At 41.6% G+C, this 24,584-nt stretch overlaps 1 protein-coding gene across 1 annotated transcript; it reads right to left on the reverse strand.

Annotated features, from left to right (window-relative positions):
* Nucleotides 1-19,097: 19,097 nt before the first annotated feature.
* On the reverse strand, nucleotides 19,098-20,135 carry LOC102970354 (olfactory receptor 10G2-like). The gene has a single exon (XM_007091396.2). It carries the CDS (start codon nucleotides 20,133-20,135, stop codon nucleotides 19,098-19,100), a length of 1,038 nt encoding a protein of 345 aa, XP_007091458.2.
* Nucleotides 20,136-24,584: the final 4,449 nt, after the last annotated feature.

The raw sequence follows: 24,584 nt of genomic DNA on the forward strand, positions 1-24,584 counted from the left end.
TAGATCTATAAGAATCTTTGAAATCTAGCCCTTATATATTTCTATAATCTTCTTTCCTTTGGCTCCCTCAGAGCACCAAGGACCTTCTGGCCCCACTTCTGGAGTATACTGATTCATCTCAACACAGTCTCATTCCTCAGGACTCACTTGGCTGTCACTTCCTTTGGGAAGAGTTTTTCTCCCTTAGAAGACAATCTTCTTGGAGATACGAATTTATATTGTAAACGGCAGTTGCAGCACAGTGTGATGAGAGCTATTTGCCTAAATGCTCCCTGGTTTCTTCTATTAGATTATAAGCTCCTTCAGAGCAAAGACCAAGTCTTTTTTGTTCTTTTATTGTATCTGCAGCACCTGCCACAGTGTTTGGCAACAGTAAGGTAATTAATAAATGTTGGCTGATTGTCTGACTGAATGGCTTTTGCCAACTCGGGTTAGTCCTGCATCCTGTTTCCCTGTGTGATCACATCTCTCCTGCTTTGTGTCACAAAGTCAGCACTGACGGGTGAGGGGACTGGCCACATACTTCAGCAGTGTGAGTCTGTCCCCAGCGTAAACAAAGTCAAAGGCATCACCCATGTTTTCTGTTTGCCTTAGAATGTTATTTAACTTTATTGATTGACCTCAGTAGTTTATTGGTTTTGGTGATTTGGATTATAACAGATTGATTTTTATAGGACTTCACCTTTGGTGTGTTATTATTTTAAGATCTTATTTGACTTTCAACAAATGAGATTCTCAAAAACACTTTAAAGGTATTAAACACCTGAGCACCATATTATTTAAAACCTCCCTTTGATGAATGGTTTGTTCGAAAAAAAAGTTTTTTTCTCCAAATAGTGTTTTAGGTATTTTTACCTAGGCTTAAACTAAAAGATCTTGTAATTCTTAAGAAATAACAAAAAGAAAAATTTAAACTGATAAGAGGTTAGTTATACGGAGGTGGGAACATCAACAGATCTAACTGCTGGAATGTTGTTAAAAATGTAGGGGTGTCTGGGTGGCTCAGTCGGTTAAACGTCCAACTTCAGCTCAGGTCATGATCTCGTGGTCTGTGAGTTCGAGCCCCGCGTCGGGCTCTGTGCTGACAGCTCAGAGTCTGGAGCCTGTTTCAGATTCTGTGTCTCCCTCTCTCTCTGACCCTCCCCCGTTCATGCTCTGTCTCTCTCTGTTTCAAAAATAAATAAACATTAAAAAAATTTTAAAAATGCTTTTATAAACATTAATCTCAAACATATACATACATATATGTAAAGATTTTATTTTATTTTGAAGGCTTTATTTATTTATTTATTTATTATTTATTTGTTTTAAGTAGGCTTTAAGCTCAACATGGGGCTTGAACTTACAACCCTGAGATCAAGAGTTGCGTGCTCTACTGACAGACCCCACCAGGCACCCCCAGTCTCAAACATATTTTATCTTCATCATTATTTAAAAATAACTAAGTGGATATAATAATATCTGGTAGTGATAAATATTACTCAATGTCTCATGTTCTATAGAATCCATAGAAATATTAATAATAGATTTTGCCCACAAAGAGAAAAATATATTCGCTATTACCTGATTTTCAGAAGGAAGAATAATTTCTTTCAGGAAGGATGGATGGTACTTTCTATGGCTAGAACAGAAAGGGAAGACAAAATTTGAGAGCATGTGTATGATACCAATTATGAAACCTTATTTTGTGTCAGCTAGAGGAGATACATATTACAGATATGCTCCTATCTTAGGCAAATGATGTCTTTCTAGAATTTTTTATGAAAATCAAATTTTCATAAATCAATTCATATTAGCATTATACTAAAAAGTTATTTGGAGAACATCCATAATGAATCTCTATGGATAGTAAAAAAAAAGAAAAACCTTAGTTCATCTTTCTTCTCCCAGCTGTGGTGTACACATCTGGATGCACTTTCCCAAAGGACCTGCTGGGAGAAGGCTGGAAGGCATACCTCTCTCTGTGTGGCTCTGGGTGTTCTGGCTGGCCTGTATGGGAACAGGGGGGCTGCAGTGGTGGGTCTGAGGGAGAAGCTCCTTTTCCAGGCAGAGTCAGCAGAAGACAGTGGTTTTGATTTGAGGTGGTGTAAGGTAGAATCTCTTGGAGAGGCAGGGATTGCCTGCAGAAGCACTAAGCTGCTAGTCTAAGAGAGACTTTTAGAAAAGAGAACAGCCTTTTCTCTTTTTAATTATTTATGTGTTTATTACTATTATTATTTTTCAAATGATCCGTCCAAATTTCATTTATTTTTATTTTTATTTATTTATTTTTTTAACGTTTTTATTTATTTTTGAGACAGAGTGAGACAGAGCATGAACAGGGGAGGGGCAGAGAGAGAGGGAGACACAGAATCGGAAGCAGACTCTAGGCTCTGAGCCATCAGCCCAGAGCCTGACGCGGGGCTCGAACTCACGGACCGCGAGATCGTGACCTGAGCTGAAGTCGGACGCTTAACCGACTGAGCCACCTAGGCGCCCCTAAATTTCATTTATTTTTATTTTTTAATGCTTAGTTAGTTTTGAGAGAGACAGAGAGAGGGAGCAGGTGGGGGAGAGGTGGAGAGAGAGGGAGACAGAGGATCCAAAGTGGGTTCCACACTGACAGCAGAGAGACTGATGCGGGGCTCAAGCTCACAAACTGTGAGACCATGACCTGAGCCAAAGTTGAAGGCCTAACCAACTGAGCCACGCAGTTGCAACCCCCCTTTGAAAACTTTTTTAGGGGCACCTGAGCGGCTCAGTCAGTTAAGTGTCTGACTTCGGCTCAGGTCATGATCTCACGGTTCTTGGGTTCCAGCCCCGTGTCTGGCTCTGTGCTGACAGCTGAGAGCCTGGAGGCTGCTTCGGATTCTGTGTCTCCCTCTCTCTCAGCCCCTCCCCTGCTCACACTCTGTCTCTCTCTCTCTCTCAAAAATAAATAAACATTAAAAAAAATTTAAAAACTTAAAATGTTTATTTCTGAGACAGAATGCGAACAGGGGAAGGACAGAGAGAGGGAGTCACAGAATCTGAAGCAGGCTCCAAGTTCTGAGTTGTCAGCACAGAGCCTGACGTGGGGCTTGAACTCACAAGACATGAGATCATGACCTGAGCTGAAGTAGGATGCTTACCCAGCTGCCTCTTCTTTTTTTTTTTTTAAAGCCTATTTATTTATTTTGAGAGAGAGAGAGCGAGAGAGAGAGAGAGAGAGCGCACAAGCAGGGGAGGGGCAGAAAGAGAAAGAGAGAGAGAATTCCAAGCAGGCTCCGCACTGTCAGCACAGAGCCCGATGTGAGGCTCGAACTCATGAACCATGAGATCATGACCTGAGCTGAAACCAAGAGTCAGACACTTAACGGACTGAGCCAACCAGGTGCCCCTTTTTTCTCTTTTCTAGAGATAAAGGAGCCCGCCTAGAAAAAAAAGAAGAAAACTAACCAAGTATTTTTTCCTCTTAATTTATCTGTGATTTTTTTATCATAGAGCTGTTAATTTTTTGAAGTTGTGTCACTTAAGCTATTTAAATTGAGGAGTGAAGCAAGCTAAGATTCATCAATTAAAAAACATTTTAAGTATCCACATGGTGGCTAATGTGATATAGATTAAAACATTTCCTGTTTTAAATAGTTTTTGGTATTGTTAAGGCCATCATATAAAATAGTTGCACTTTAGTTTTTATGTTTATTTTTCTAAAACTTAAAATTTTTTTTTAATGTTTACTTTTGAGAGAGAGAGAGACAGACCACTAGCAAGGGAGGGGCAGAGAGAGATGGAGACACAGAATCGGAAGCAGGCTCCAGGCTCCGAGCTGTCCACATAGAGCCTGACATGGAGCTCGAACTCATGGACTGTGAGATCATGACCTTAGCAGAAGTCAGATGCTTAACTGACTGAGCCACCCAGGTGCTGCTTTTAAAACTTTAAACAAGTATTTATTTATTTATTTTGAGAGACACAGGGAGAGAGAGAGAGAGCTGGGGAGGCAAGGGCGGGCGGTCGGGGGGGAGAGGCAGAGAGAGAATCCCAAGAGGTTAAGCGCTGTCAGCATAGAGACTGATGCAGGGCTCAAACTCATGAACCATGAGATCATGACCGGCACTGAAATCATGATTCAGATGCTCAACTGACTGAGCCACCTAGGCACCTCTAACATAGTTGCACTCTAATATCAAAAACATATAATTAAAGAAAAGAAGAAGCTAGTGATATCACTGATATAATCAATATTTAAAGCAGCAAATAATTAGGTGCAGGGGCTTTGGTCTGGAAATTCAAGGGAAAGGCTTCTAGGGATGGAATGGAAGAGGACGGCATGAAGAGAGCCAAGTCAGGGAGGGTGCAACCCTCTTTCCAGGGTCAAGTGGAAGTCATCCTCCTTACAGGATCAGACAGGAAGTCATAGGTTGTTAGGAAGCAAACCCACTTTGAGGCCTTTTCAGACAGTGTCTCTTTCATTTGTAAAAAATCAGATTATTTCAGAGGTTTGGCCTCTTTCTGGCATGCCTACACTGAACTGGGGTTCTGTATAGGGCACCCTAGGGTTGAGGACCTTCTCCAAGCAGAGCAGATACACATCACTAAGGCTGAGGCATGAGGAATGACCCAGATATGAGCTGTTCATCCTTGTTTGCCTTTAGGACAAGACTCAGACCACAGCCCTTTGAGGCCATGAGGCAGCCTGGGCAGAGGCAGAGCATGGAGAATGAACAGAGTTTGGGTGCAGTGGGGAGACATAACCCATATTTTATTCTAATTATCCCATCAGCATCCTTCCACTGTAAATGAAAAAAACAAACAAAGAAACAAAAAACAACAACCAAAAAACAAAACAAGTGTGTTTGTTAAGAAACTTTAACAAGTTTGTATCGGGGCACCCGAGTAGCTTAGTGAGTTGAGTGCCTGACTCTTGGTTTCTGCTCAGTTTGTGAAACAGGGTTGTGGGATGGAGCCCTAAGTCGGGTTCCAAGCTGAGTGTGGAGCCTGATTAAGACTCTCTCTCTCTCTTTCTATCTCTCTCCTTTTCCCTCTGCCCGTCTACCCTGCTTGTGTGCTCTCTCTCTCCAAAATAAAAAAATAAAAAATAAAAAATAAAAAAAAGTGTTATCCTAAAAAGCAAAGGAAAGGAAAGGAAAGGAAAGAAAAGAAAAGAAAAGAAAAGGTATGCAGTGGAAGGCCTTCCAGTCTTCGAGGAAGTTGACTGTGTGTGCTCACCACTGGGAGAAAAAGGGTTAACATGTTCATCCCTGACTACGTTTGCTCAGTAACACTGATACAGCATTTATATTACTTTATTATCTCTCCCCAAATATAGAAAAGACAAATGTTTAAAACTCTTTTTCTCAATTTAGAGAAGAAAGCTCCCAAATCTGGAGAGAGGCTGATTTAATTCAACATTAATATGCTTAATGTGTTAACATTGTGACTAGAGGGTGAGGTAAGAAAGGGTGGGGGAAAGAGACACATTACATACAGTTTTTGACAAAGTTACTGAAACTCTTAATGTGTGGAAATTAAGTCTTTGCTCCCATTGTGAATTGGCCTGCTATTAGAATGCATCCCTTGTTGGACTCACGTGGACACAACAACAAAACATTGGAGGAGGCTGGTCTTTCTCTGGTCAAATGAGTGTGTGAGGAAGGTGTCCTTCAGAGCATCCCCTTGGCTTGCGATGATAGGTAACCAGGTCTCTGCTTTGGAATGGAATTAAAATCTTCCAGGGGAATGAAACATTGACCCTTCTAACAGCCTATGAGATCCTCTGCCCTTGGACGCTCTTTACAGATTGAGACTTCTCTACTCAAGTGCCTTGAACTTTACATCAATTGCATTATGAGCTAGATCTTCCTTGACTGAGGGTTTCTTTCTTTCTTTCTTTTTTTTTTTTAAACACTATCAAGAGATTTGTAGAGAACTATTTATCTCTTGGGAGTTCTACCCTGAAGCATTGCCCCCATGAGAGCTACACTCCCCTGATCCTCATTATTTTTTGTTTTGACAGCAAACAGGAATCATTTCTACATGTAGAAAGTGAGCTGTGAAGAACGTGATCTGTTCGGGTGACCTCCAATTTCTGTGATTCCTTTCTTTGAAGTGTTGGGATCACACTTTTGCCCACATGATACTCAGAAATGCATTGAAAATGTACCTAACTTTTGGGACGCCTGGACGGCTCAGTCAGTTAAGTGTCCAGTTAAGTGTCCAGTTAAGTGAGGTCTTGATCTCAGCTCAGGCCTTGATTTCAGGGTCGTGATTTCAAGCCACGCGTGGGGCTATGTGCTGGGTGGGAAGCCTACTTGAAAATAAGAAAAAGAGGGGCGCCTGGTTGGCTCAGTCGGTTAAGCGGCTGACTTTGGCTCAGGTCATTATCTCGCGGTCTGTGAGTTCGAGCCCCGCATCGGGCTCTGTGCTGACAGCTTGGAGCCTGGAGCCTGTTTCAGATTCTGTCTGTCTCTCTCTCTCTCTGAACCTCCCCTGTTCATGCTGTCTCTCTCTGTCTCAAAAATAAATAAACGTTAAAAAAAATTAAAAAAAAAAGAAAAGAAAAAGAAAATGGACTTAATTTTTAATGATTGAGCTGATTTTTCTTACATGTTCCCACCTCTCTAGATACTGAGAGAAAAAAAAAATCCCTTAAATTTAGGTCAGTTAAGTACAGTTTAGTCACCATCAGTTTGAAGTCTTGGATGACCCCATTCTTCTTATGGTGTGGAGAAAGAGGATGGTTTTAAATTGTTGGAGTGCTCCTTGGATATTTGCTCTTGACTTTGTGGGTGTGTGGCAGTTCTGGTAGGCTCCTTGGACCACGCAGGTGAAGATGTCCCCATCTGGAATTGCATGTGACGTGACTTGTTCCCCTCAGACTGATTTGGCATCAGTTGTGTGCTGAAGTTGGTTTGTACTTGCTTCCAATACCCTACCGCTAAATTTTCAAAAATTTTATGAGCTCTTTGTTAAGTTTGCAATTAAATTTAAATATAAACTTGCAATTGGACATATATTTTCAATTAAATATATTAGAAATGAAATAATACTCAAATGATCACTTTCTAATTATTTTTCTTTAAAAATTTTTAAAAAGATTTCACTAAAAATATTTTATTTTTATTTAAAATTTTCTTTAATGTTTTATTTATTTTTGAGAGAGCACAAGTGGGGGAGGGGCAGAGAGAGAGGGAGACAGAGGATCCAAAGCGGGCTCTGCGCTGATAGCAGCGAGCCGGGCGTGGGGCTTGAACTCGAGAACCGTGAGATCATGACCTGAGCTGAAGTTGGATGCTCAACCGACTGAGCCACTCAGGCGCCCCCCAAAATGATTTTATTTTTAAATAATCTCTACACCCAACATGGGGCTTGAATTTTAACCCCTAGATCAAGAGTCACATGCTCTACCAGTTGAGTCAGTCAGGCTCCCCATTTTTCTATGTTTACTAGTATCTGTGAGGTTATTCACATCTATCCAATCTTATGGTGGAAAACACCATACAATGGTGTACAGCCCTTACCAACTTTATACACAATGGTGTCATGTTGGAGTTTGAAATTGACTATAGTAGGAGTATTTAAACCCTGAAAATTTTGTGGCTCCTGGGTGGCTCAGTGGGTGAACATCTGACTCTTGATTTTGGCTTGGGTCATGATCTCACGGTTTGTGACTTCAAGCCCCGTGTGGGGCTCTGTGCTGACAGTGCAGAGCCTGCTTCGGATTCTCTCTTCCTCTCTCTCTACCCGTCCCCTGCTGCTTCTCATCTGGACCACTTAATAAAGCATAGACCTAGATGAATGGTATCAGGGCTTTATTTATTTAGCAATTTATTGAGCAATGTTTGGAAAGAAAGAAAGCTAGTTTCAGATAGAGGAACAGAATCTCATAAGGAATTTTGCCACTTTGCCAAGTTTTACATGATGTCAGTTGTAAAATGAGATAGTTGAAGAGGACTAGATGCTTTTAAAGCTTTTCTTTGTTTCTAAATTTTTATATTAAAAAATTTTTAAAGTTTTATTTATTTAAGTAATCTCTATATCCAACATGGGGCTCAAACTTATGACCCCGAGATCAAGAGTCATATGTTTTTCTGACTGAGCCATCCAGGCACCCCTAAATTTCTATATGTTTGATAGAGAAAAACCATATTAATCATTTGGGGACATAGGTGAGAATGTGTGTAAATAAAATGGCAATGTTTTATGGTGCCACAAGATGGCAGTATTATATCTATTATAACTAGGCACTATATTCCACCCACATGCAGTAAGTAGAAAATAATTATTCCAGAGCATTCACAAGGGAAACAAATTGCCTTTAACTTTTTCTTTTGCTTTCAGCTTGTTTATTTTCATCTTTATCCCAGTTGCATGAAGTTTATTACAATTTTCTTATCACTGACACTAATAATTTGTTTCCCGTTTTCTACCAGGTTTTAGAAAACATGAGAAAAATGAACAAACATGCTGTTTGGACAAAGTCGAGTAAGGTGAGGAGGCAGGCGGCAACCCCTACACATTTGCTATCCATCTGTTGTTGCACAAAAGCCTGCTGTTGTTCAAGAGACTTAATTCCATGTACACAGGAATTTTAACGCACACTTACGAAATCAAGGAAAGCCTGTAGTCAACATGGACTCAGCAGTAGCTTTAACAATCTTCATTCCACAGGCCATCCATGAGGGAAGATGATTCTGACCCTGTGTGACAAGAACGAGCAGCAAAGATTCAAATTCCCAGTCAGACAGGAGATTCCAAAAACAAAACTGTGATCACAGCAGGGCTCAATAAATACACCCCCCCCTTTTTTGCATAAGACATCGATCTTAAGTGTAGTGAAATTCTCCAACATCTATCAACATAGGTTTAAATAAATTTTAAAAAGAATAGCTTTACTGAGGTTAATTCAAATACAGTTCACCACCCTTTCAGAGTGTACAACTCAGTAGTTGTTGGTGTGCTTACAAGGCTGTGTGTTGATCACCAATTCCTGAACATTTTCACCACTCCCAAAAGAAATCCCATACTCATTAGCAGCCTTTCTCTTTTTTCTTTTAAATGCTTATTTATGCATTTTTGAGAGAGAGAGAGAGGGAGAGACAGAGAGAACACAAGTGGGGGAAGGGCAGAGAGAGAGAGAGAGAGAGAGAGAGGGAGACACAGAATCCGCAGCAGGCTCCAGGCTCTGAGCTGTCAGCAAGGAGCCCAACGCAGGGCTCAAACTCACGAACTGTGAGATCATGACCTGAGCCGAAGTCAAACACTTAACCAACTGGGACGCCCAGGCTCGCCTAGTAATATCTCTTCACCTTTCTTCCTTACCCCTCCTGCACCCCAACCCCTGATAACCACTAATCTACTTTCTGTCTCTATGGATTTGCCTTTTATGAACATTTCATATAAATGGATCATATAAAATGTGGCCTTTTGTGTCTGGCTCCTTTTACTTAGCATAATGTTTTCAAACTCCATCCACGTTGTGGCAGGTATCAGAACTTCATTCCTTTTTATGGCTGAATGCTATTCCATTTTATGGATATACCGTAATTTGTTTATCCATTTATCAGTTGATGGGCATTTTGGTTTTTATACTTTTTGGCTGTTTGAATAATGTTGCTATGACCATTCACATGCACATTTTTGTGTGGACACGTGGTTTTATTTCTTTTGGAATATCCATAAGAGAGTAATTCCTGGGTCATATGCTCTATGTTGAATATTTTGAGGGACTGTCAGATTTTTCTCAGTGCCTGTATTATTTTGCATTCCCACTGGAAATGTACGAGGGGTCCAATTTCTCTACATCTTCAATAACACTTGTTATTGCCCATCTTTTTTAAAGTGTTTATTTACTTATTTTTTAGAGAGAGAGAGAGAGAGAAAGGAGGGCAGAGAAAGAGAATCCTAGGCAAGCTCCACACTGTGAGTACAGAGCTTGATGTGGGGCTCAAACCCATGAACCATGAGATCAAGACCCCAGCAGAAACCAAGAGTCAGATGTTTGAGTCACCCAGGCAACCCATCCATCTTTTTTATTATTGCTGCCTTTGACAGTAAATGATATTCGTGAGAGGCCAATAGGTTTGGAAAAATATCATCGGATCACAGGAAATTTCTTTCTGAGGTATCTTGGTAAATGGTTTAAGATATGGTTGAAGTTTTTCCTTTTTCCTTTCTTTTTTCTTTAATTCTCATTTTCTTCCTCCCTTATTTCCCCCTTCTCTTCTTTCTTTTCAGTTCTCTCTCTTTTTTAAAATTGTTGTTCTTGTTTTTTAAGTAATCTCTGTATGTAATGTGGGGCTCAAACTCACGATTCCAAGGTCAAGAGTCCCATGCTCTTCTGACTCAGACAGCCAAGTACCCCTAGATCTGTCTTTTAAATTAAATAATGAAGCTTATTCATTTTCACATTAAGTATTAAAGGTGTGCAGGGAAAAAAATCTTTCCTCATTCCATTCTCAGTGGAGCCCCTAACGTAACCCATGCTATTAGTGTGTCCTACACTTTTTAAAGGTTTTATGTATACACATAAAACCTTTAAAAAGTGTATATATATAATATTATATTATATATGTATGTATATAATATAATACATATAATATATATTATAATTGTAATATACATTATAGTGACATATATGTATATATAATACGTATATATGTATATATAATACATATATAATACACGTGTGTGTGTGTGTGTGTATATATATATATATATGTATTATACACACACACACACACACACACACACACAAATACATGTATAAGGGACACCTGACTGGCTCAGTGGGAAGAGCATCTGATTCTTGACAGGGTCATGAGTTCAAGCCCCACGTTGGGTGAAGAGATCACTTAAATCAATAAAAGTTAAAAACATGTATATACTACATATATTGATAAAGATAAGACCAGTTAACACCCTCACTCTGCAACTGGCTTTTGAATTTTTTTTTTTTTTTAGAGAGAGAGAGCACAAACCGGAGTGGGGAAGAGGGGCAGAGGGGGATAGGGGCAAAGGGACAGAGGGGCAGAGGGGTAGAGAGGGAGAGAGAAAGATTCCTAGGCAGTCTCCAGACTCAGCACAGAGCCCTACATGGGGCTTGATCCCATGACTCTGGGATCATGACCTGAGCTGAAATCAAGAGTTGGACACTCAGTCGACTGAGCCACCCAGGTGCCCCCTTCTTGAATTTTTTGAAGACTATTTCTATATTAGCTGTTGCAAAAATACTTAAAGCATAGCCAAATTCCCTTCTCTCTTAAAAATTTCAAAAAAAAGTTTATTTATTTTTGAGAGAGACAGAGACAGAATGCAAGTGGGTTAGGGGCAGAGAGAGAAGGAAGCACAGAATCCCAAGCAGGCTACAGGCTCTGAGCTGTCAGCACAGAGCCTGATGCAGGGGTCGAACCCACCAGCTGTGAGATCATGACCCAAGCCGAAGTTGGATGCTCGCCCGACTGAGCCACCCAGGCACCCCCCCTTCTCTCTTTAACTTTCTTTCTTTTTTTTTTTTTTTTAACGTTTTATTTATTTTTGAGACAGAGAGAGACAGAGCATGAACCGGGGAGGGGCAGAGAGAGGGAGACACAGAATCGGAAGCAGGCTCCAGGCTCTGAGCAATCAGCCCAGAGCCCGACGCGGGGCTCGAACTCGCGGACCGCGAGATCGTGACCTGAGCTGAAGTCGGACGCTTAACCGACTGAGCCACCCAGGTGCCCCTCTCTTTAACTTTCAAAACATATACGACACACAAACACATGTTCAATGTGCTTACACACGCACTCCACCTGAAGATGATTCCTTTCTATTTTATTGTGTCATGCAAAAGGGAAACTGTTAACATTGTCAAATTGACTACCTTTTGCCTTTGCCTTGTGTTATTCTTCCTATTCTTGTCATCTCCTGTTCTTTACACACCATTCTACTGTTCAGTGTTCACAGAATCTCCTGGACTACAGCCTGTGGATTCACCAGTAGAAAACGTTCCCGCGAGGACACTGCTCTAAGGGAACCCGCAACTGCTCCTGCGGAAGCTGAAAGTCACCTGTCAAGAGAGGAGCTTCCCACCCTGGTGTTTCTTCTGGGTTTTGCATCCAGATTGGGTTTTCCTCCCTCAGCCCCACGGAGGGCACGGACCTTCTGCCGCCGGTTCCAGCGGCTCAGGCACCGGGGATGCAGTGCCTGGCCCGGGGTGTCCCGCAGCAGATGTGGGGAGATTTCCTTCTTTATGTTTCCCTGACGGTGGGAAGTAAGGCTCGAGTCAGTAGCGAACTCTGCAGGGGGGTTTCAAAATAATTTTCTACCGGCTGGATGTTTGCCACCTCTGGTCTCTGTAATGAAGGAGTCTTTTCTGATCCACATTTTCCTGAAGTGGTGCTAACCGTCCCCATATTACTACTGCTACCGTGGCTGCTGCTACCACTACGATCACTACCGTTGCCGCTTCACTGTCACTTGTGTCTGTCTAGGGAACTCCTCCAGCGGTGGCAGTGTTCTCCTTTTAAATAACGCTGTGGCTCCCAGCAGCGCTGCCCTGCCAAGGACCCGCGTGTTCTCACAGGCGCTGCGGGACAAGGCGTTCAGCAGCCCACGGAGGGGACGGCTCTGGAAGGAGCCTCGGTGCGGGCCAAGCGCACGAACCGGACGTCTGGCTTGGGCGGGCCGGATTGGTACCAGCAACGTGGCAGCGGAGCACCCACACGTGTGTCTGAAGTGCTCTGGATGGTTGGGAGAGGAGAGGTGGTTTTCCTTCGTTCCTTAGTCGCCCTGATGCATCCAGTTACCTCCTTCCGGCCGAGCTGCAGAGGACAGACTCTGCCTCTGCCCTCTGTGCCGTGAGACACGCGGTGGCTACGAGGCCTCTTCAGCTGCACCCAACTTCACAGGTGACCGTGGCAGTGAGAAACTGTATTTCCTGAGTGGATGCCTGCTTACACCTCTAATTTTAAACTTTGGAAGAATGTAACAGAGGACTCCGAAAGTGAATCCTAGTATTTCTGAACCACTGACTACTCTCTTTTTCTCTCTTTCTTCTGCTTTCCCTCCTCCTTCTGCTTATTTGTACTTCCAAGATCCCCCTAAGAGTTGAAGATAGAATTTGCTTTTGGGGGAGGCTCTTTATTCAGAGCAAGGATCCCTTGGTGAGTACTTTTGTTTATGCAAAATAGTAAGTCATGTACTCATTCGTTTATCCCTGGGAGGTTCTGAAATTGGTGAAGCAAATGCAAATGTCTCAGCTTGAGATGTTAATGTTGCTTTTAATTCTGTGAAATATGTCCTCATTTTTGTATTTCTCGGAGGGCTTATTTTGATATTATTTAACTTTTAAGTGGACTTATCCAGCACATTGGAGAGTGCAAGGTCTGTGGACTTAGGGAGTGAAGGGCAGATCACAGAGAACCCCCCTATTTGGAAAGGAGGAGTGAGGTCATACAATGAGGCTGAGGGCAGGTGGGGAAGGAGACAGACAGCAGGGAATGCCCAGGAAAGCACTGGATGATGGGCACAGACAGTAAAATCTAACATCCAGTTTAAAGATTTTCTTGTTTTGCATTGTAATTCTTTTTTTAAATATATTTTTTAATTTTTAATTTAATTTTTTTATTTTGAGAGAGAGAGAGTGTGTGAGCAGAGAAGAGGAGCAGAGGGAGAGAGAGAGAATCTTAAGCAGGCTCTATACTCAGCTCAGAACCTGACACAGGGCTTGATCCCATGACCCTGGGATCATAACCTGAGCTGAAATTGAGAGTTGGAGGTTCATCCAATGGAGCCACCCAGGCACCCCTTGGATTGTAACTCTTGTATGCTATCCCAAAGTCTTTGACATTTGTTCAGCATTGTAGCCTATTCATTTTGAGTACAGAGGGAAATGCAGAAGTTTTTTCTCATATATGAGTTCCTCTTTCTCTACATTTTAGGAGATATATCTGTTTCCATGTTTTTTTCTCTTTAGCATTGGATGTTCAGGTTCTTTTATCAGCTAATTTTGAGTCAGTCTTTTGGCATACACAGAACAAGAGGGACTTAGCGGTGGTGACTACGAAATAAAGGAAAAAGGGATGGTTTTCACTCAACAAATGTTTTACTGCCTACCTAATACGTGCTAGACATTCTTTCAGTTGTTGTGGTGCCATCAGTGAGTAAAAGATTCCCTGCATGTCCTGCTTATGTTCTAGTGAAGACAGAGAAAGGGTAGACCTTTTATAAAACATGTCTTTGAAAATAAAGGGAAAATAAATGTGACCCTTAGAACTGGACTTCATTGCCTTTTAGAGGGAATAATGTATGATGTTTGAAAGCAGTGCTGATATCATGTGCTTGTTATATGTTTTAAATATAAATCAGTCATGAAATGAGTAAGAGCTATAAAACATTGGATGACTACAAAACTACAAGTCAAGTTATCCAAAGAATCTCAATCTTTCAGGGAGCCTGGGTGGCTCAGTTGGTTGAATGGCTGACTTCGGCTAGGTCATGATCTTAGGGTTTGTGGGTTCGAGCCCTATGTCAGGCTCTGTACTGACAGCTTAGAACCTGGAGCCTGCTTTGGATTCTGTGTCTCCCCCTCTCTGCTCCTACCCTGCTCTCTGTCTCTCTCTGTCTCTCTCTCTCTCTCAAATAAACATAAAAAAAAATTAAAAATAAACAAAAATACATTTAAAACCGCTACTCATCAACATTAATATTAAAAAACAAACAGAGAATCTCAATCTTTCAAATGACTCAAATGTATCTGGGTTCATAGTGGAGTCCTAACACATAAAATCAAAGATACCCGACATTTAAATACAGGATCTCACACTGAAGTAAATGACCTTTAATATGTATATTGTTCGTAAAAATGAAAAATAAAAATTTAGGTGCCTCATTGAAACTATGAGGGAGATAGAGTCTAAAAACCTTTTAGTTTAAAACATTAAAAAATTAAAAAAAACTAGGAAATAGTGACTGGTAAATAGAAATGAGTATTTAAAATTTTAAGACATGTAAATTATCGATTCTTTCCTCACTCAGTATGGTATTTTTGTACTTAGTGACTATGAGGAGTATGCATAAGGGCTTCTATGGGTTTATTCATTCTGACCTTGTTTTTATACCTACTTTTCCCTAAAAGTCAGAAGTTTCTAAACCACACATTTTTCTACCACGCTTGCCCGCAGCCCACCGTGGTCAAGACGAAAGAGTGCTTCTCTTTTTCTTTTTAAAGTCACTGATCTAATGTTTATTTATTTTTTAGAGAGAGAGAGAGAGAGAGAGAGAGTGAAAGTGAGCACAAGTCAGGGAGGGGCAGAGGGAGAGGGGGACAGAGGATCCAAAGCAGGCTCTACATTGACGGGAGACAGCCCCACTTGGGGCTTGAACTCATGAACCATGAGATCATGACCGGAGCTGAAGTCAGACACTTAACCCACTGAGCCACATAGGTTCCCTGATCACTTCTCTTATACTTTATATCTTTTCCAGTAGGATTTCCATCCTCTATCTGACCTAACAGCTTCCATTTCCACTTGGATGAAGGTTGGGTGCTAGAGGTTAGAGTAAGCCATTACCAGACGGTGAGAACCAAGGTATTTAGAATTATACTCTTCCCCCCGCCCCCCCAACCACAGTTTCACTTCCCACAGTTTCAGTTGCCCACAGCCAACCGTAGTCCAGAAGCAGATGATCCTCCCTTTGACTTATTGTATGGAGATCAGTCGTAGCCTAATGCTACCTCACAATGCCTACCTCATCCCCTTCACTTCATGTCATCACGTAGGCATTTTATCATCTCACATCATCACAAGAGGAAGAAGGGTGAGCACAGTACAGTAAGATATTTTGAGAGGGAGAGAGATGCATTCACATAACTTTTATTAGAGCATATTGTTGTTATTCTATTTTATTATTGCTGTTAATCTCTTACTGTGCTTAATTTATAAATTAAACTTTATCATAGTATGTCTGCATAGGAAAAAATGTATGTATAGAGTTTGGTACTATCTGTGGTTTCAGGCATCCACTGGGGGTCTTGGACCTGCAGTCCAAGAGGAAAATGTTATACTGTGGGTCCAACTGGGAACTCAGCTCAGTTGTCACATTTAAAGAACACTAGTTTTGTATGGACTTGGGAGTCAGGTAATTCCAAGTTCAAACCCTGGCTCCACAGGATGTTCTGATACAATCTCACAGTCTAAAACATGTTTTCAGGGTGGAGAAGAATTGGAGTGCATCTTGTCTGAGTATCTTCCATGATGTTTAGAGTGAAGCTTCCTGAGCTCTAAATTTTGAGCATCTCTTGACCTTGTCAAGTACTTGAGGATGAACCCAGCTTCTGTGTCCTTTGCTTTGGAACTTTTGTGCTTTCTATACTCCTTGTTGAACAAGGTACAATGCTCCTTTAAAATTTTTTTTTTTTTTAAAGTTGGGAATGCAAGCTGGTGCAGCCACTCTGGAAAACAGTATGGAGGTTCCTCAAAAAACTAAAAATAGAACTACCCTATGACCCAGCAATTGCACTACTAGGCACTTATCCACGGGATACAGGTGTGCTGCTTCGAAGGGACACATGCACCCCCATGTTTATAGCAGCACCATCAACAATAGCCAAAGTGTGGAAAGAGCCCAAGTGTCCATCGATAGATGAATGGATAAAGAGATGTGGTATATATATATACAATGGAGCATTACTAGGCAATCAAAAAAGAATGAAATCTTGTCATTTGCAACTATGTGGATGGAACTGGAGGGTATTATGCTAAGTGAAATTAGTCAGTCAGAGAAAGACAAAAAGCATATGACTTCACTCATATGAGGACTTTAAGAGACAAAACATAAGGGAACATAAGGGAAGGGAAACAAAAGTAATATAAAAACAGGGAGGTGGACAAAACAGAAGAGACTCATAAATATGGAGAACAAACTGAGGGTTACTGGAGGGGTTGTGGGGGGGATGGGCTAAATGCATAAGGGGCACTAAGGAATCTACTCCTGAAATCATTGTTGCACTATATGTTAACTAATTTGAATGTAAATTAAAAAAAATAAAAAATAAAATTAAAAAAATTTTTAAGTTTTTTATTATTATTATTTTTATTTGAGAGAGAGAGAGCAAGCACAGGGAAGGGGCAGAGGGGGAGAGAGAATCCCAAGCAGACTCCATACTCATTGTGGAGCCCAATGCAGGGTTCAATCCCATGACCCTGGGATTATGACTTCAGCCTAAATCAAGAGTCAGATGCTCAACTGACTGAGCCACCCAAGCACCCCAAGATACAACATCCTATTGTCCAGTTATTTTTTAGTCCTCATGTTTGTGGAGTTTCTAGGACCACATTGATACTCAGATGTCTCGAGTATGTTCTCCTGGTGGCAGTTAACCTCTCTTTAGTTTTAGTTCCTAAGAAAAATAAACCAAATGAGTGGTGGAGGAAAATGCTCTCACCAACAAGAGTACACCGTACCTCAGGTGGTGTAAAATGGTATCGTCAATAAGAGTACATTGTTAGGAAAACCTAGTGTCTACAGGGATATCTACAAGTGTGTTAATACTCCAGAGGAGAAGGCATGTGTGAGTTATGTGACCCTTTTTTTTCCAGGTTCTCCTAATTGTTCCCTCCCTTGTCCCTTCTCGCCTAAGGATGGTAAATAGTTGGAGTGTTACTAAGCCCCAGGTTCATCAGCTTTTCCTTGTGGTTCCTCTACTCCTGTATCTTTGTAAATAGCTCCTATGTCAAGAAACCCTTCTCAAATTATCCTGTTTTGAGTGGGGCATCCATTTCCTTTTGGGAAATTGGTATAATCCATCCAAATGTCTTAAGAGTTCTTTGCATGTGTTTTGAAGGGTACAGGGTGGTGAAGGAGGTCGGTTGGAAGAACCATAAAGGCCAAGATCTTCATTAAGAGGAGTTTTACACATGAGTACACAAACAGACAAAAAGCAGAATCAGACCTATAAACACAGAGAACACACTACTGGTTGCCAGAGGGAAGGGGTGGGAGGATGGGTAACATGGGTGAAGGGGAGTGGGAGATACAGGCTTCCAGTATCTGGAATGAATGAGTCATGAGAATAAAAACACAGCACAGGGAATAGCCAATGATATTGAAATAGTGCTGAATTGTGACAGATGGGAGCTATACTCACAGTGAGTACAGAATAATGTATAGACTTCTTGAATCACTATGCTGTACACCTGAAACTAATGTAACATTGTGTGTCAACTACATTCAAATACAAAAAAAAAAAAAAAAGAACGTACAAATATTCTAATTAAAAAAAGAAGAGTTTTAAAATTTGGATGACATAGCTTCACACTCTCTAAAAAGTCCTTAAAAGATTGGACAATATGAATTTTGATGGGTGTGTATTCTTGGTAGAGGGGAAGCTTGTGGCAGGCAAGCACTGGGCATGCTTGAGGACTGCAGTAAATCAGTCAGGATGGGAGAGGGAAGAGAGGGTAGAGACATCTTGGGAGATAAGGTATGTTGGGTTCAGATTTTTTGCACTTTGAACTCCAGATTGAGGAACCTGCCTTTATTTTTACATTCACTGGAGAGTCCTATAGCTTCTACATTTCAGAAGAGTAATTTTCACTATGGTGTGGATGAGGAGGAAGAAGACAAAAGACTAGTCAGGACATTAAGAGAGACATTGTAAAAGTGGAGGGGACAGAATTTGGTGTCTCAGCACATGGGGAAAGCGAGGAACAGGAAGGGAACTTCATACATGATCCAGTATTTCAAGTTGAAGTGCTGGGGAATGCTAATGCCATGCATAAGCAAAGAAACATTGAAGCTATAGAAGTCTAGGGTTTAGGGGCAAAGAGAATGTCGAATTTTCTGGCATAACAGACTTCCAAAGTTGTTGTCACATTCTCATTCTCTTCAGCCTTTCCTAAGGCATTTTCATATCTCACAAGGTAGCCAAGGTGTAGAAGTAATGCGTCCATTTGTTTCTAAACAAATAATGTCAAACAATTTGAACCAATTTAATGAGAAGAAAAGATTATGAATACAAGGGGTTCAGAGGCCTCTTCTCAATAGAATTAAATTCAGTTCAGTGTAAGGTAGCAGTTTATGTAACGTTTGCCACACACAGCAGAAGCTGAGAGGTGTGGTAGCAATGGTGAGGCAGGAAGTCCCTGGGCCTGTAGTTACTTGTTTTCTCTGGTGGCCTTTCCACCTGCTGTTATTCTCTTCAGAGCGGACTTCACTTCCTGGTTCCTCAGGGTATAGATGAGGGGGTTCAGTAATGGAGTGACAACAGTGTAAAACACAGCCACTGCCCCATCCAGGGGACTCTTGGAGCCAGCCCTGAGGTAGGTGAAAATGCAGGGGACATAGTAGACTGTGACCACGGTTAGGTGGGAGCCGCAGGTGGAGAAGGCTCGGCGCCGCCCATCAGCAGTGCGTATCTTGAGGATGGCGCGGACTATGCAGGCGTAGGAGAGCAGAATTAACATGAAGCAACTGGCAGCCACCACCCCAATGTCCACAAAGGTCACAAGCTCATTGACGGTTGTGTCAGCACAGGCCAGTCTCAATACTGCAGGGATGTCACAGATAAAGTAATCCACTTGGTTGGGCCCACAGTATGGCAGACGGAAGGTCAGGGTGGCCTGGACAGACCCATGGATGGAGCCGGCCACCCAAGCCCCAGCCACGAGGATGGTGCATAACCTCCTATTCATGAGCACGGGGTAGCGCAGGGGCTGGCATATTGCCAGGTACCTGTCGTAGGCCATCAAGGTGTAGAGGAAACACTGGGTGCTGCCCAGGAAGTGAAAGAAATACAGTTGAGCCACACAGCCACCAAAGGGCATTGCCTTGCTGGCAGGAGTAAAATCCAATAGTAGCCAAGGGACAATGACTGAGGAGAGCCACATGTCCAGGAATGAGAGCACGCCCAGAAGAATGTACATGGGGCGAGCGTGGAGCTTTGGGTCAGCCCACACGGTGAGCAGAATGAGCAGGTTCCCCAGCTGAGTCAGGATGTAAATGATGAAGAAGACCAGGAAGAGGAGGGTCCTCAGACTGGGGGGGTGAGGTAAGCCCAGGAGAACGAAGCCTGTCACGACGGTGTCCAGGGATGTGTTTTTGGTCTCTCCCATGTCTTTCTGTAGTGTGTCGGGATGAGTGGTGAAGTCAGACAAGCGAAATATCCACAGGAGGTGGTGAGAGAATGGTTTCATCTAATGGTTAATGCCTGCCTGAGTGATGAGATAAACAGGAAACTGCCACAACTTTTAAACAATTTTTATTTACTTATTTTTATTTTAAAGAAGAGGTGGTGTTGCCATCAACTATTTTGGTTCACTTTATAAGAGAAACTGTCCAGAGACTGGTTAGTTTCCTAGATGGATGGAATCTTTGATCGACTGGGAAATACTGAGAGCAGAATTCGGCAGATCAAAGCACAAGGGGACATGTGAATGATAGAGAAGGACCAATAACTCCAAACAAAAAGCCCAACCACTGAAGAGGGGCTGAGTCAGGTTAAGGCAGAGCAGTGTGGAACACATTTCCCACAATGACCAAACTTATTTTTTCCCTCCACTTCCCATCATTGCAGTGCCTCAGCTAGAATCCCATCTCCTCACCATAGCATGCAAACATGTTCATTGTATGTCTCTTATTTGCCACTCGGTCACACCCCTTGCAATTCCTTCTTAGTGTTCAGTTCAAAGGACCCCTCGAGGCTCTCCCAATGGCATACTCAAGCTGGGAGCCTATACACACCATACCTTCTCTGTTTCCTTCCCCTGGGTAATGCTCACTTTCCCTTCCGGACTAAGTTGGGAGACCCTTATCTGCAAAAAGACTTCCCCGATTCCTGAGGACCATGCTTATATTTCTCAGAGCATGTATCACATTCTACTACTATTGTCCAATTTCTTATTTGTCTCCCCTATTAGTCATCCCATCTAACACAGTAAACGTGGTCATTTATTTTCTGAATGACTGAATAGCTAATGGGAAGGGATGTTGCCAAACCCCACCGAACAGACATAGTGTTTCTTTCTCTGCTGTATCTTGTTTGTCTAATCCTTGGACCCACCCACTGACTAGCGAACATCTCATTCTTACGCGTTTAGTTTTATTATAACAAACTCCAAGGGCCACTCTTGTTTTTTATTGCTCTAGGATATTATTTAGATTTATTGGTTGATTGATGTGGTCCATTGGTTTGGAATTGTATGTTTTTGTATGGGGTTATAGAGCAATTTTTATTGTTTATTATAATAGCATTGGTTAATGCAGGACTTGATCTTTAGTGTGTATGTGTGTGAATATATACATGGCATATATATATAATATATATACATATATATTTTATATGCATATATATACATATATATACATACACATATATTTGTGTGTGTGTGTATATATGTACATGTATATACATGTATATACATACACATATATTTGTGTGTGTGTGTATATATATATACATGGCATATATATATAATATATATACATATATATTTTATATGCATATATATACATATATATTTGTGTGTGTGTATGTGTATATGTGTGTGTGTGTGTGTGTGTATATATATATATATATATATATATATATATATATATATATATATAAATAAATAAAGTCAACTGTACAGTAACTCTCTCTAAAGACCTTGAGAGAATTTGAAGTTCCTGGTCCAGATGATAAGAAAAGATAGAGGCATGACATGTATTTGTTGAAGAGACTATTTGATAAAGATTTTTCTCCCCACACTCAGGTTTGAGATGGATTCATCTGCCATTTAACTATAGTATCTTTGTAATTTAAATGACTATTTGCAGAGAGCAATTTAAATGGTAACAGATTAGTTATAAATAACATGTGAGTATGAACAGGTTTAATCCTTTAATCTCCACCAGGAAATTTCCCCGAGAGATTTTATCTTGGTTATTTTTAAAAGTAACTTAATTCACACATCAAGATTTAGGAGCTATTAATAGTAATAGTAATACTTAATATACCTGGCTCTTCAGTTCAGGGTCCATAGAAAATGTTAAGCGTGCCCTTTGCCCACAGAAAAAGAAGAAATATCAAATTTTTACTGCCTGAGTATTAGGAGGGCGCCTTGATTTATTTGAAAATAGATGGGAAGACTAGTTCTTTTTTTTGGGTAGAGTATACAGAAAAGATAGAAATAGTTGGGATTAAGATTACGCATAAAACAGTAATTATGAGCCAAAGTAATTTTGTTGTCAATAGAGACATAATATTAGTGTGCTGCCACTTAGGCAAGTGATGTAATCCTGAGATTTTTTAAAGGAAAGTAAAATTTTGTATAAATAATTAATAGAATGGTACCACTGGGGGATTTATTTAATGGATTTCTATAATGCATATTTATGTATAGTGAAAAATCCTCTCTAATTTATCTGCCTTGCTAGTCTGATTTTTCTCATTTGTTGTGCATAAACCAGGCTCCACTTTTTCCAGGTGCCCTGCTGTAACCTTTTAGTCTCTAGATTCTGGGGGCTCTGCTTGGTGAGATCAGGAAACTGAGGTGTGTTACAGCTGGTGGGTTTGAAAGGGGGTTACTTTTCTAGGCAGACAAGACAGAGGATGGTGGTTTTGACTTGGGGTGTGGTGGTCAGAGGTTGCAGAGGTGGGCAGAGAGGTTGGCAGAGTAGATTTCCAGTGGATTTTTGGAGAAACAGGAAGTAAGTTTGAAGAAGGATCAGATCTCTTGCCGAGAGAGAGGAAAATAGTCTGGCCACACTCCATCCCCCCCCCCCCCCCCCCCCCGTTCACCCTCTACCCCATCAGCTTTCTTTCTATGTCATTTTGCTTTGGGTCCACTCCTGTTTTCAGCTGTGGAAATTTAGGTTATTTAAAGTAAGGGAAGGGGCAGACTGAAAATTTTTCAAAAAATTAAAAACAATTTCACTGTATCTACCCTAGCTAATTAGATAAGCAAAGTATTTTATTTTACTTTTTTTAAGTTTATTTATTTATTTTGAGAGAGACGGAGGCAGCAAGAGTGCAGGAGGGGCAGATAGAGAAGGGGAGAGAGAATCCCAAGCAAGTTCTACACTGCCAGCACAGAGCCGGGTGAGTGGCTCTAACTCACAAAAGGGCGAGATCACGACCTGAGCTGAAACCAAGAGTTGGACCCTCGACTGACTTGAGCCACCCAGGAGCCCGATAAGCAAAGTATTTTAAAGTTTCCCCAGTTTTAGGGGTGTCTGGGCGACTCAGTTGGTTAAGTGTCTGACTTCAGCTCAGGTCATCACCTCACTGTTTGTGAGTTTGAGCCCCAGGTTGGGCTCTGTGCTGTCAGCTCAGAGCCTGGAGCCTGCTTCGGATTCTGTGTCTCCCTCTGTCTCTGCCCCTCCCCTGCTTGTGCTCTGTCTCTGTCTCTTACATAAAAAGAAAGTTTCCCTGGTTTTAGGCCATTTGATGCTGCTAAAATCATGTTGCAAAATAGTTGGAATTTCCATATAAAAACACATACAAATAGCATAAGTTTAAATATCAATATAAAAAGCATCTGAAAATAAGGGCCAGGGTATTAGAGAATAAACCATACATGTTTAAGAGGGAATTATCCTGAAAACTCTAGGGAGAAGCCGTGGGGTGAAAGAGTGGCACTGAGAAGATAAAGACAGGTGGGGTAAGAATTCTATGGAGCTGTGGGATCATGGGATGGGCTACTTTCTGTATCCTCCCCCTAGCCCCCAAACCAGGCCAGTTTGGTGTGAGCATGTCTCTCTCTCTGTTTTGTTTTTTTTTTTAATTTTTTAAACGTTTATTTATTTATTTTTGAGAGAGAGACAGAGCGTGAGTGGGGGGAGGGGCAGAAAGAGAGGGGACAGTCCGAATCTGAGCTGTCAGCACAGAGCCTGACTGGTGGCTCAACTCACGAACCTGTGAGATCATGAGCCGAAGTCAGACGCTTAACTGACTGAGCCACCCAGGCACCCCATTGTGAGCACATCTCTTGCAGTGAGTGCCTTTCCATTTGGAGCAGCAGCTCAGGGGAGGGCAAGCCTCTAGCTAGCTAGCTCTGGGATTTGGGTCAGGAGGGGACAGTTATGAAATTCTTGAAGATGAGGAATGAAGACTGGTAGTGTTGTGTCAGACACAATTAGGATCAAAGGACCTTTACCCTTGGGACAAGACCCAACCCAAATCTGTTTCTGGAAAAAAGATTCCTCTTCCTTTATACTCATGCACAGTTAGACATTCTGGTAGAGCCAGAGCAGAGCAGGGGAACTGCAGAGAGTTTGGGGTGGCCTTGGCATATTCTATCTATTCTCACAGCAGTGCATCCTGTTCTCCCAAAGATTTTTTTTTAATTTTTTTTTAACATTTATTTTATTTTTGAGACAGAGCATGAACGGAGGAGGGTCAGAGAGAGGGAGACACAGAATCTGAAACAGGCTCCAGGCTCTGAGTTGTCAGCACAGAGCCCGACGCGGGGCTCGAACTCACGGACCGCGAGATCGTGACCTGAGCTGAAGTCGGATGCTTAACCGACTGAGCCACCCAGGCGCCCCTCCCAAAGATTTTTAAAAACAAGCCTTGCTTAAGGCGAGGTACCTGGTGTCCCGAAGAACAGAGAGGTCACGAATCTGGCTTATGTTTGCACAATTACCAAAGAATCTTCTTCACA

The sequence above is a fragment of the Panthera tigris genome, chromosome B3 (assembly GCF_018350195.1).
Source record: "Panthera tigris isolate Pti1 chromosome B3, P.tigris_Pti1_mat1.1, whole genome shotgun sequence".
Classification (NCBI taxonomy): Eukaryota; Metazoa; Chordata; class Mammalia; order Carnivora; family Felidae; genus Panthera; species Panthera tigris.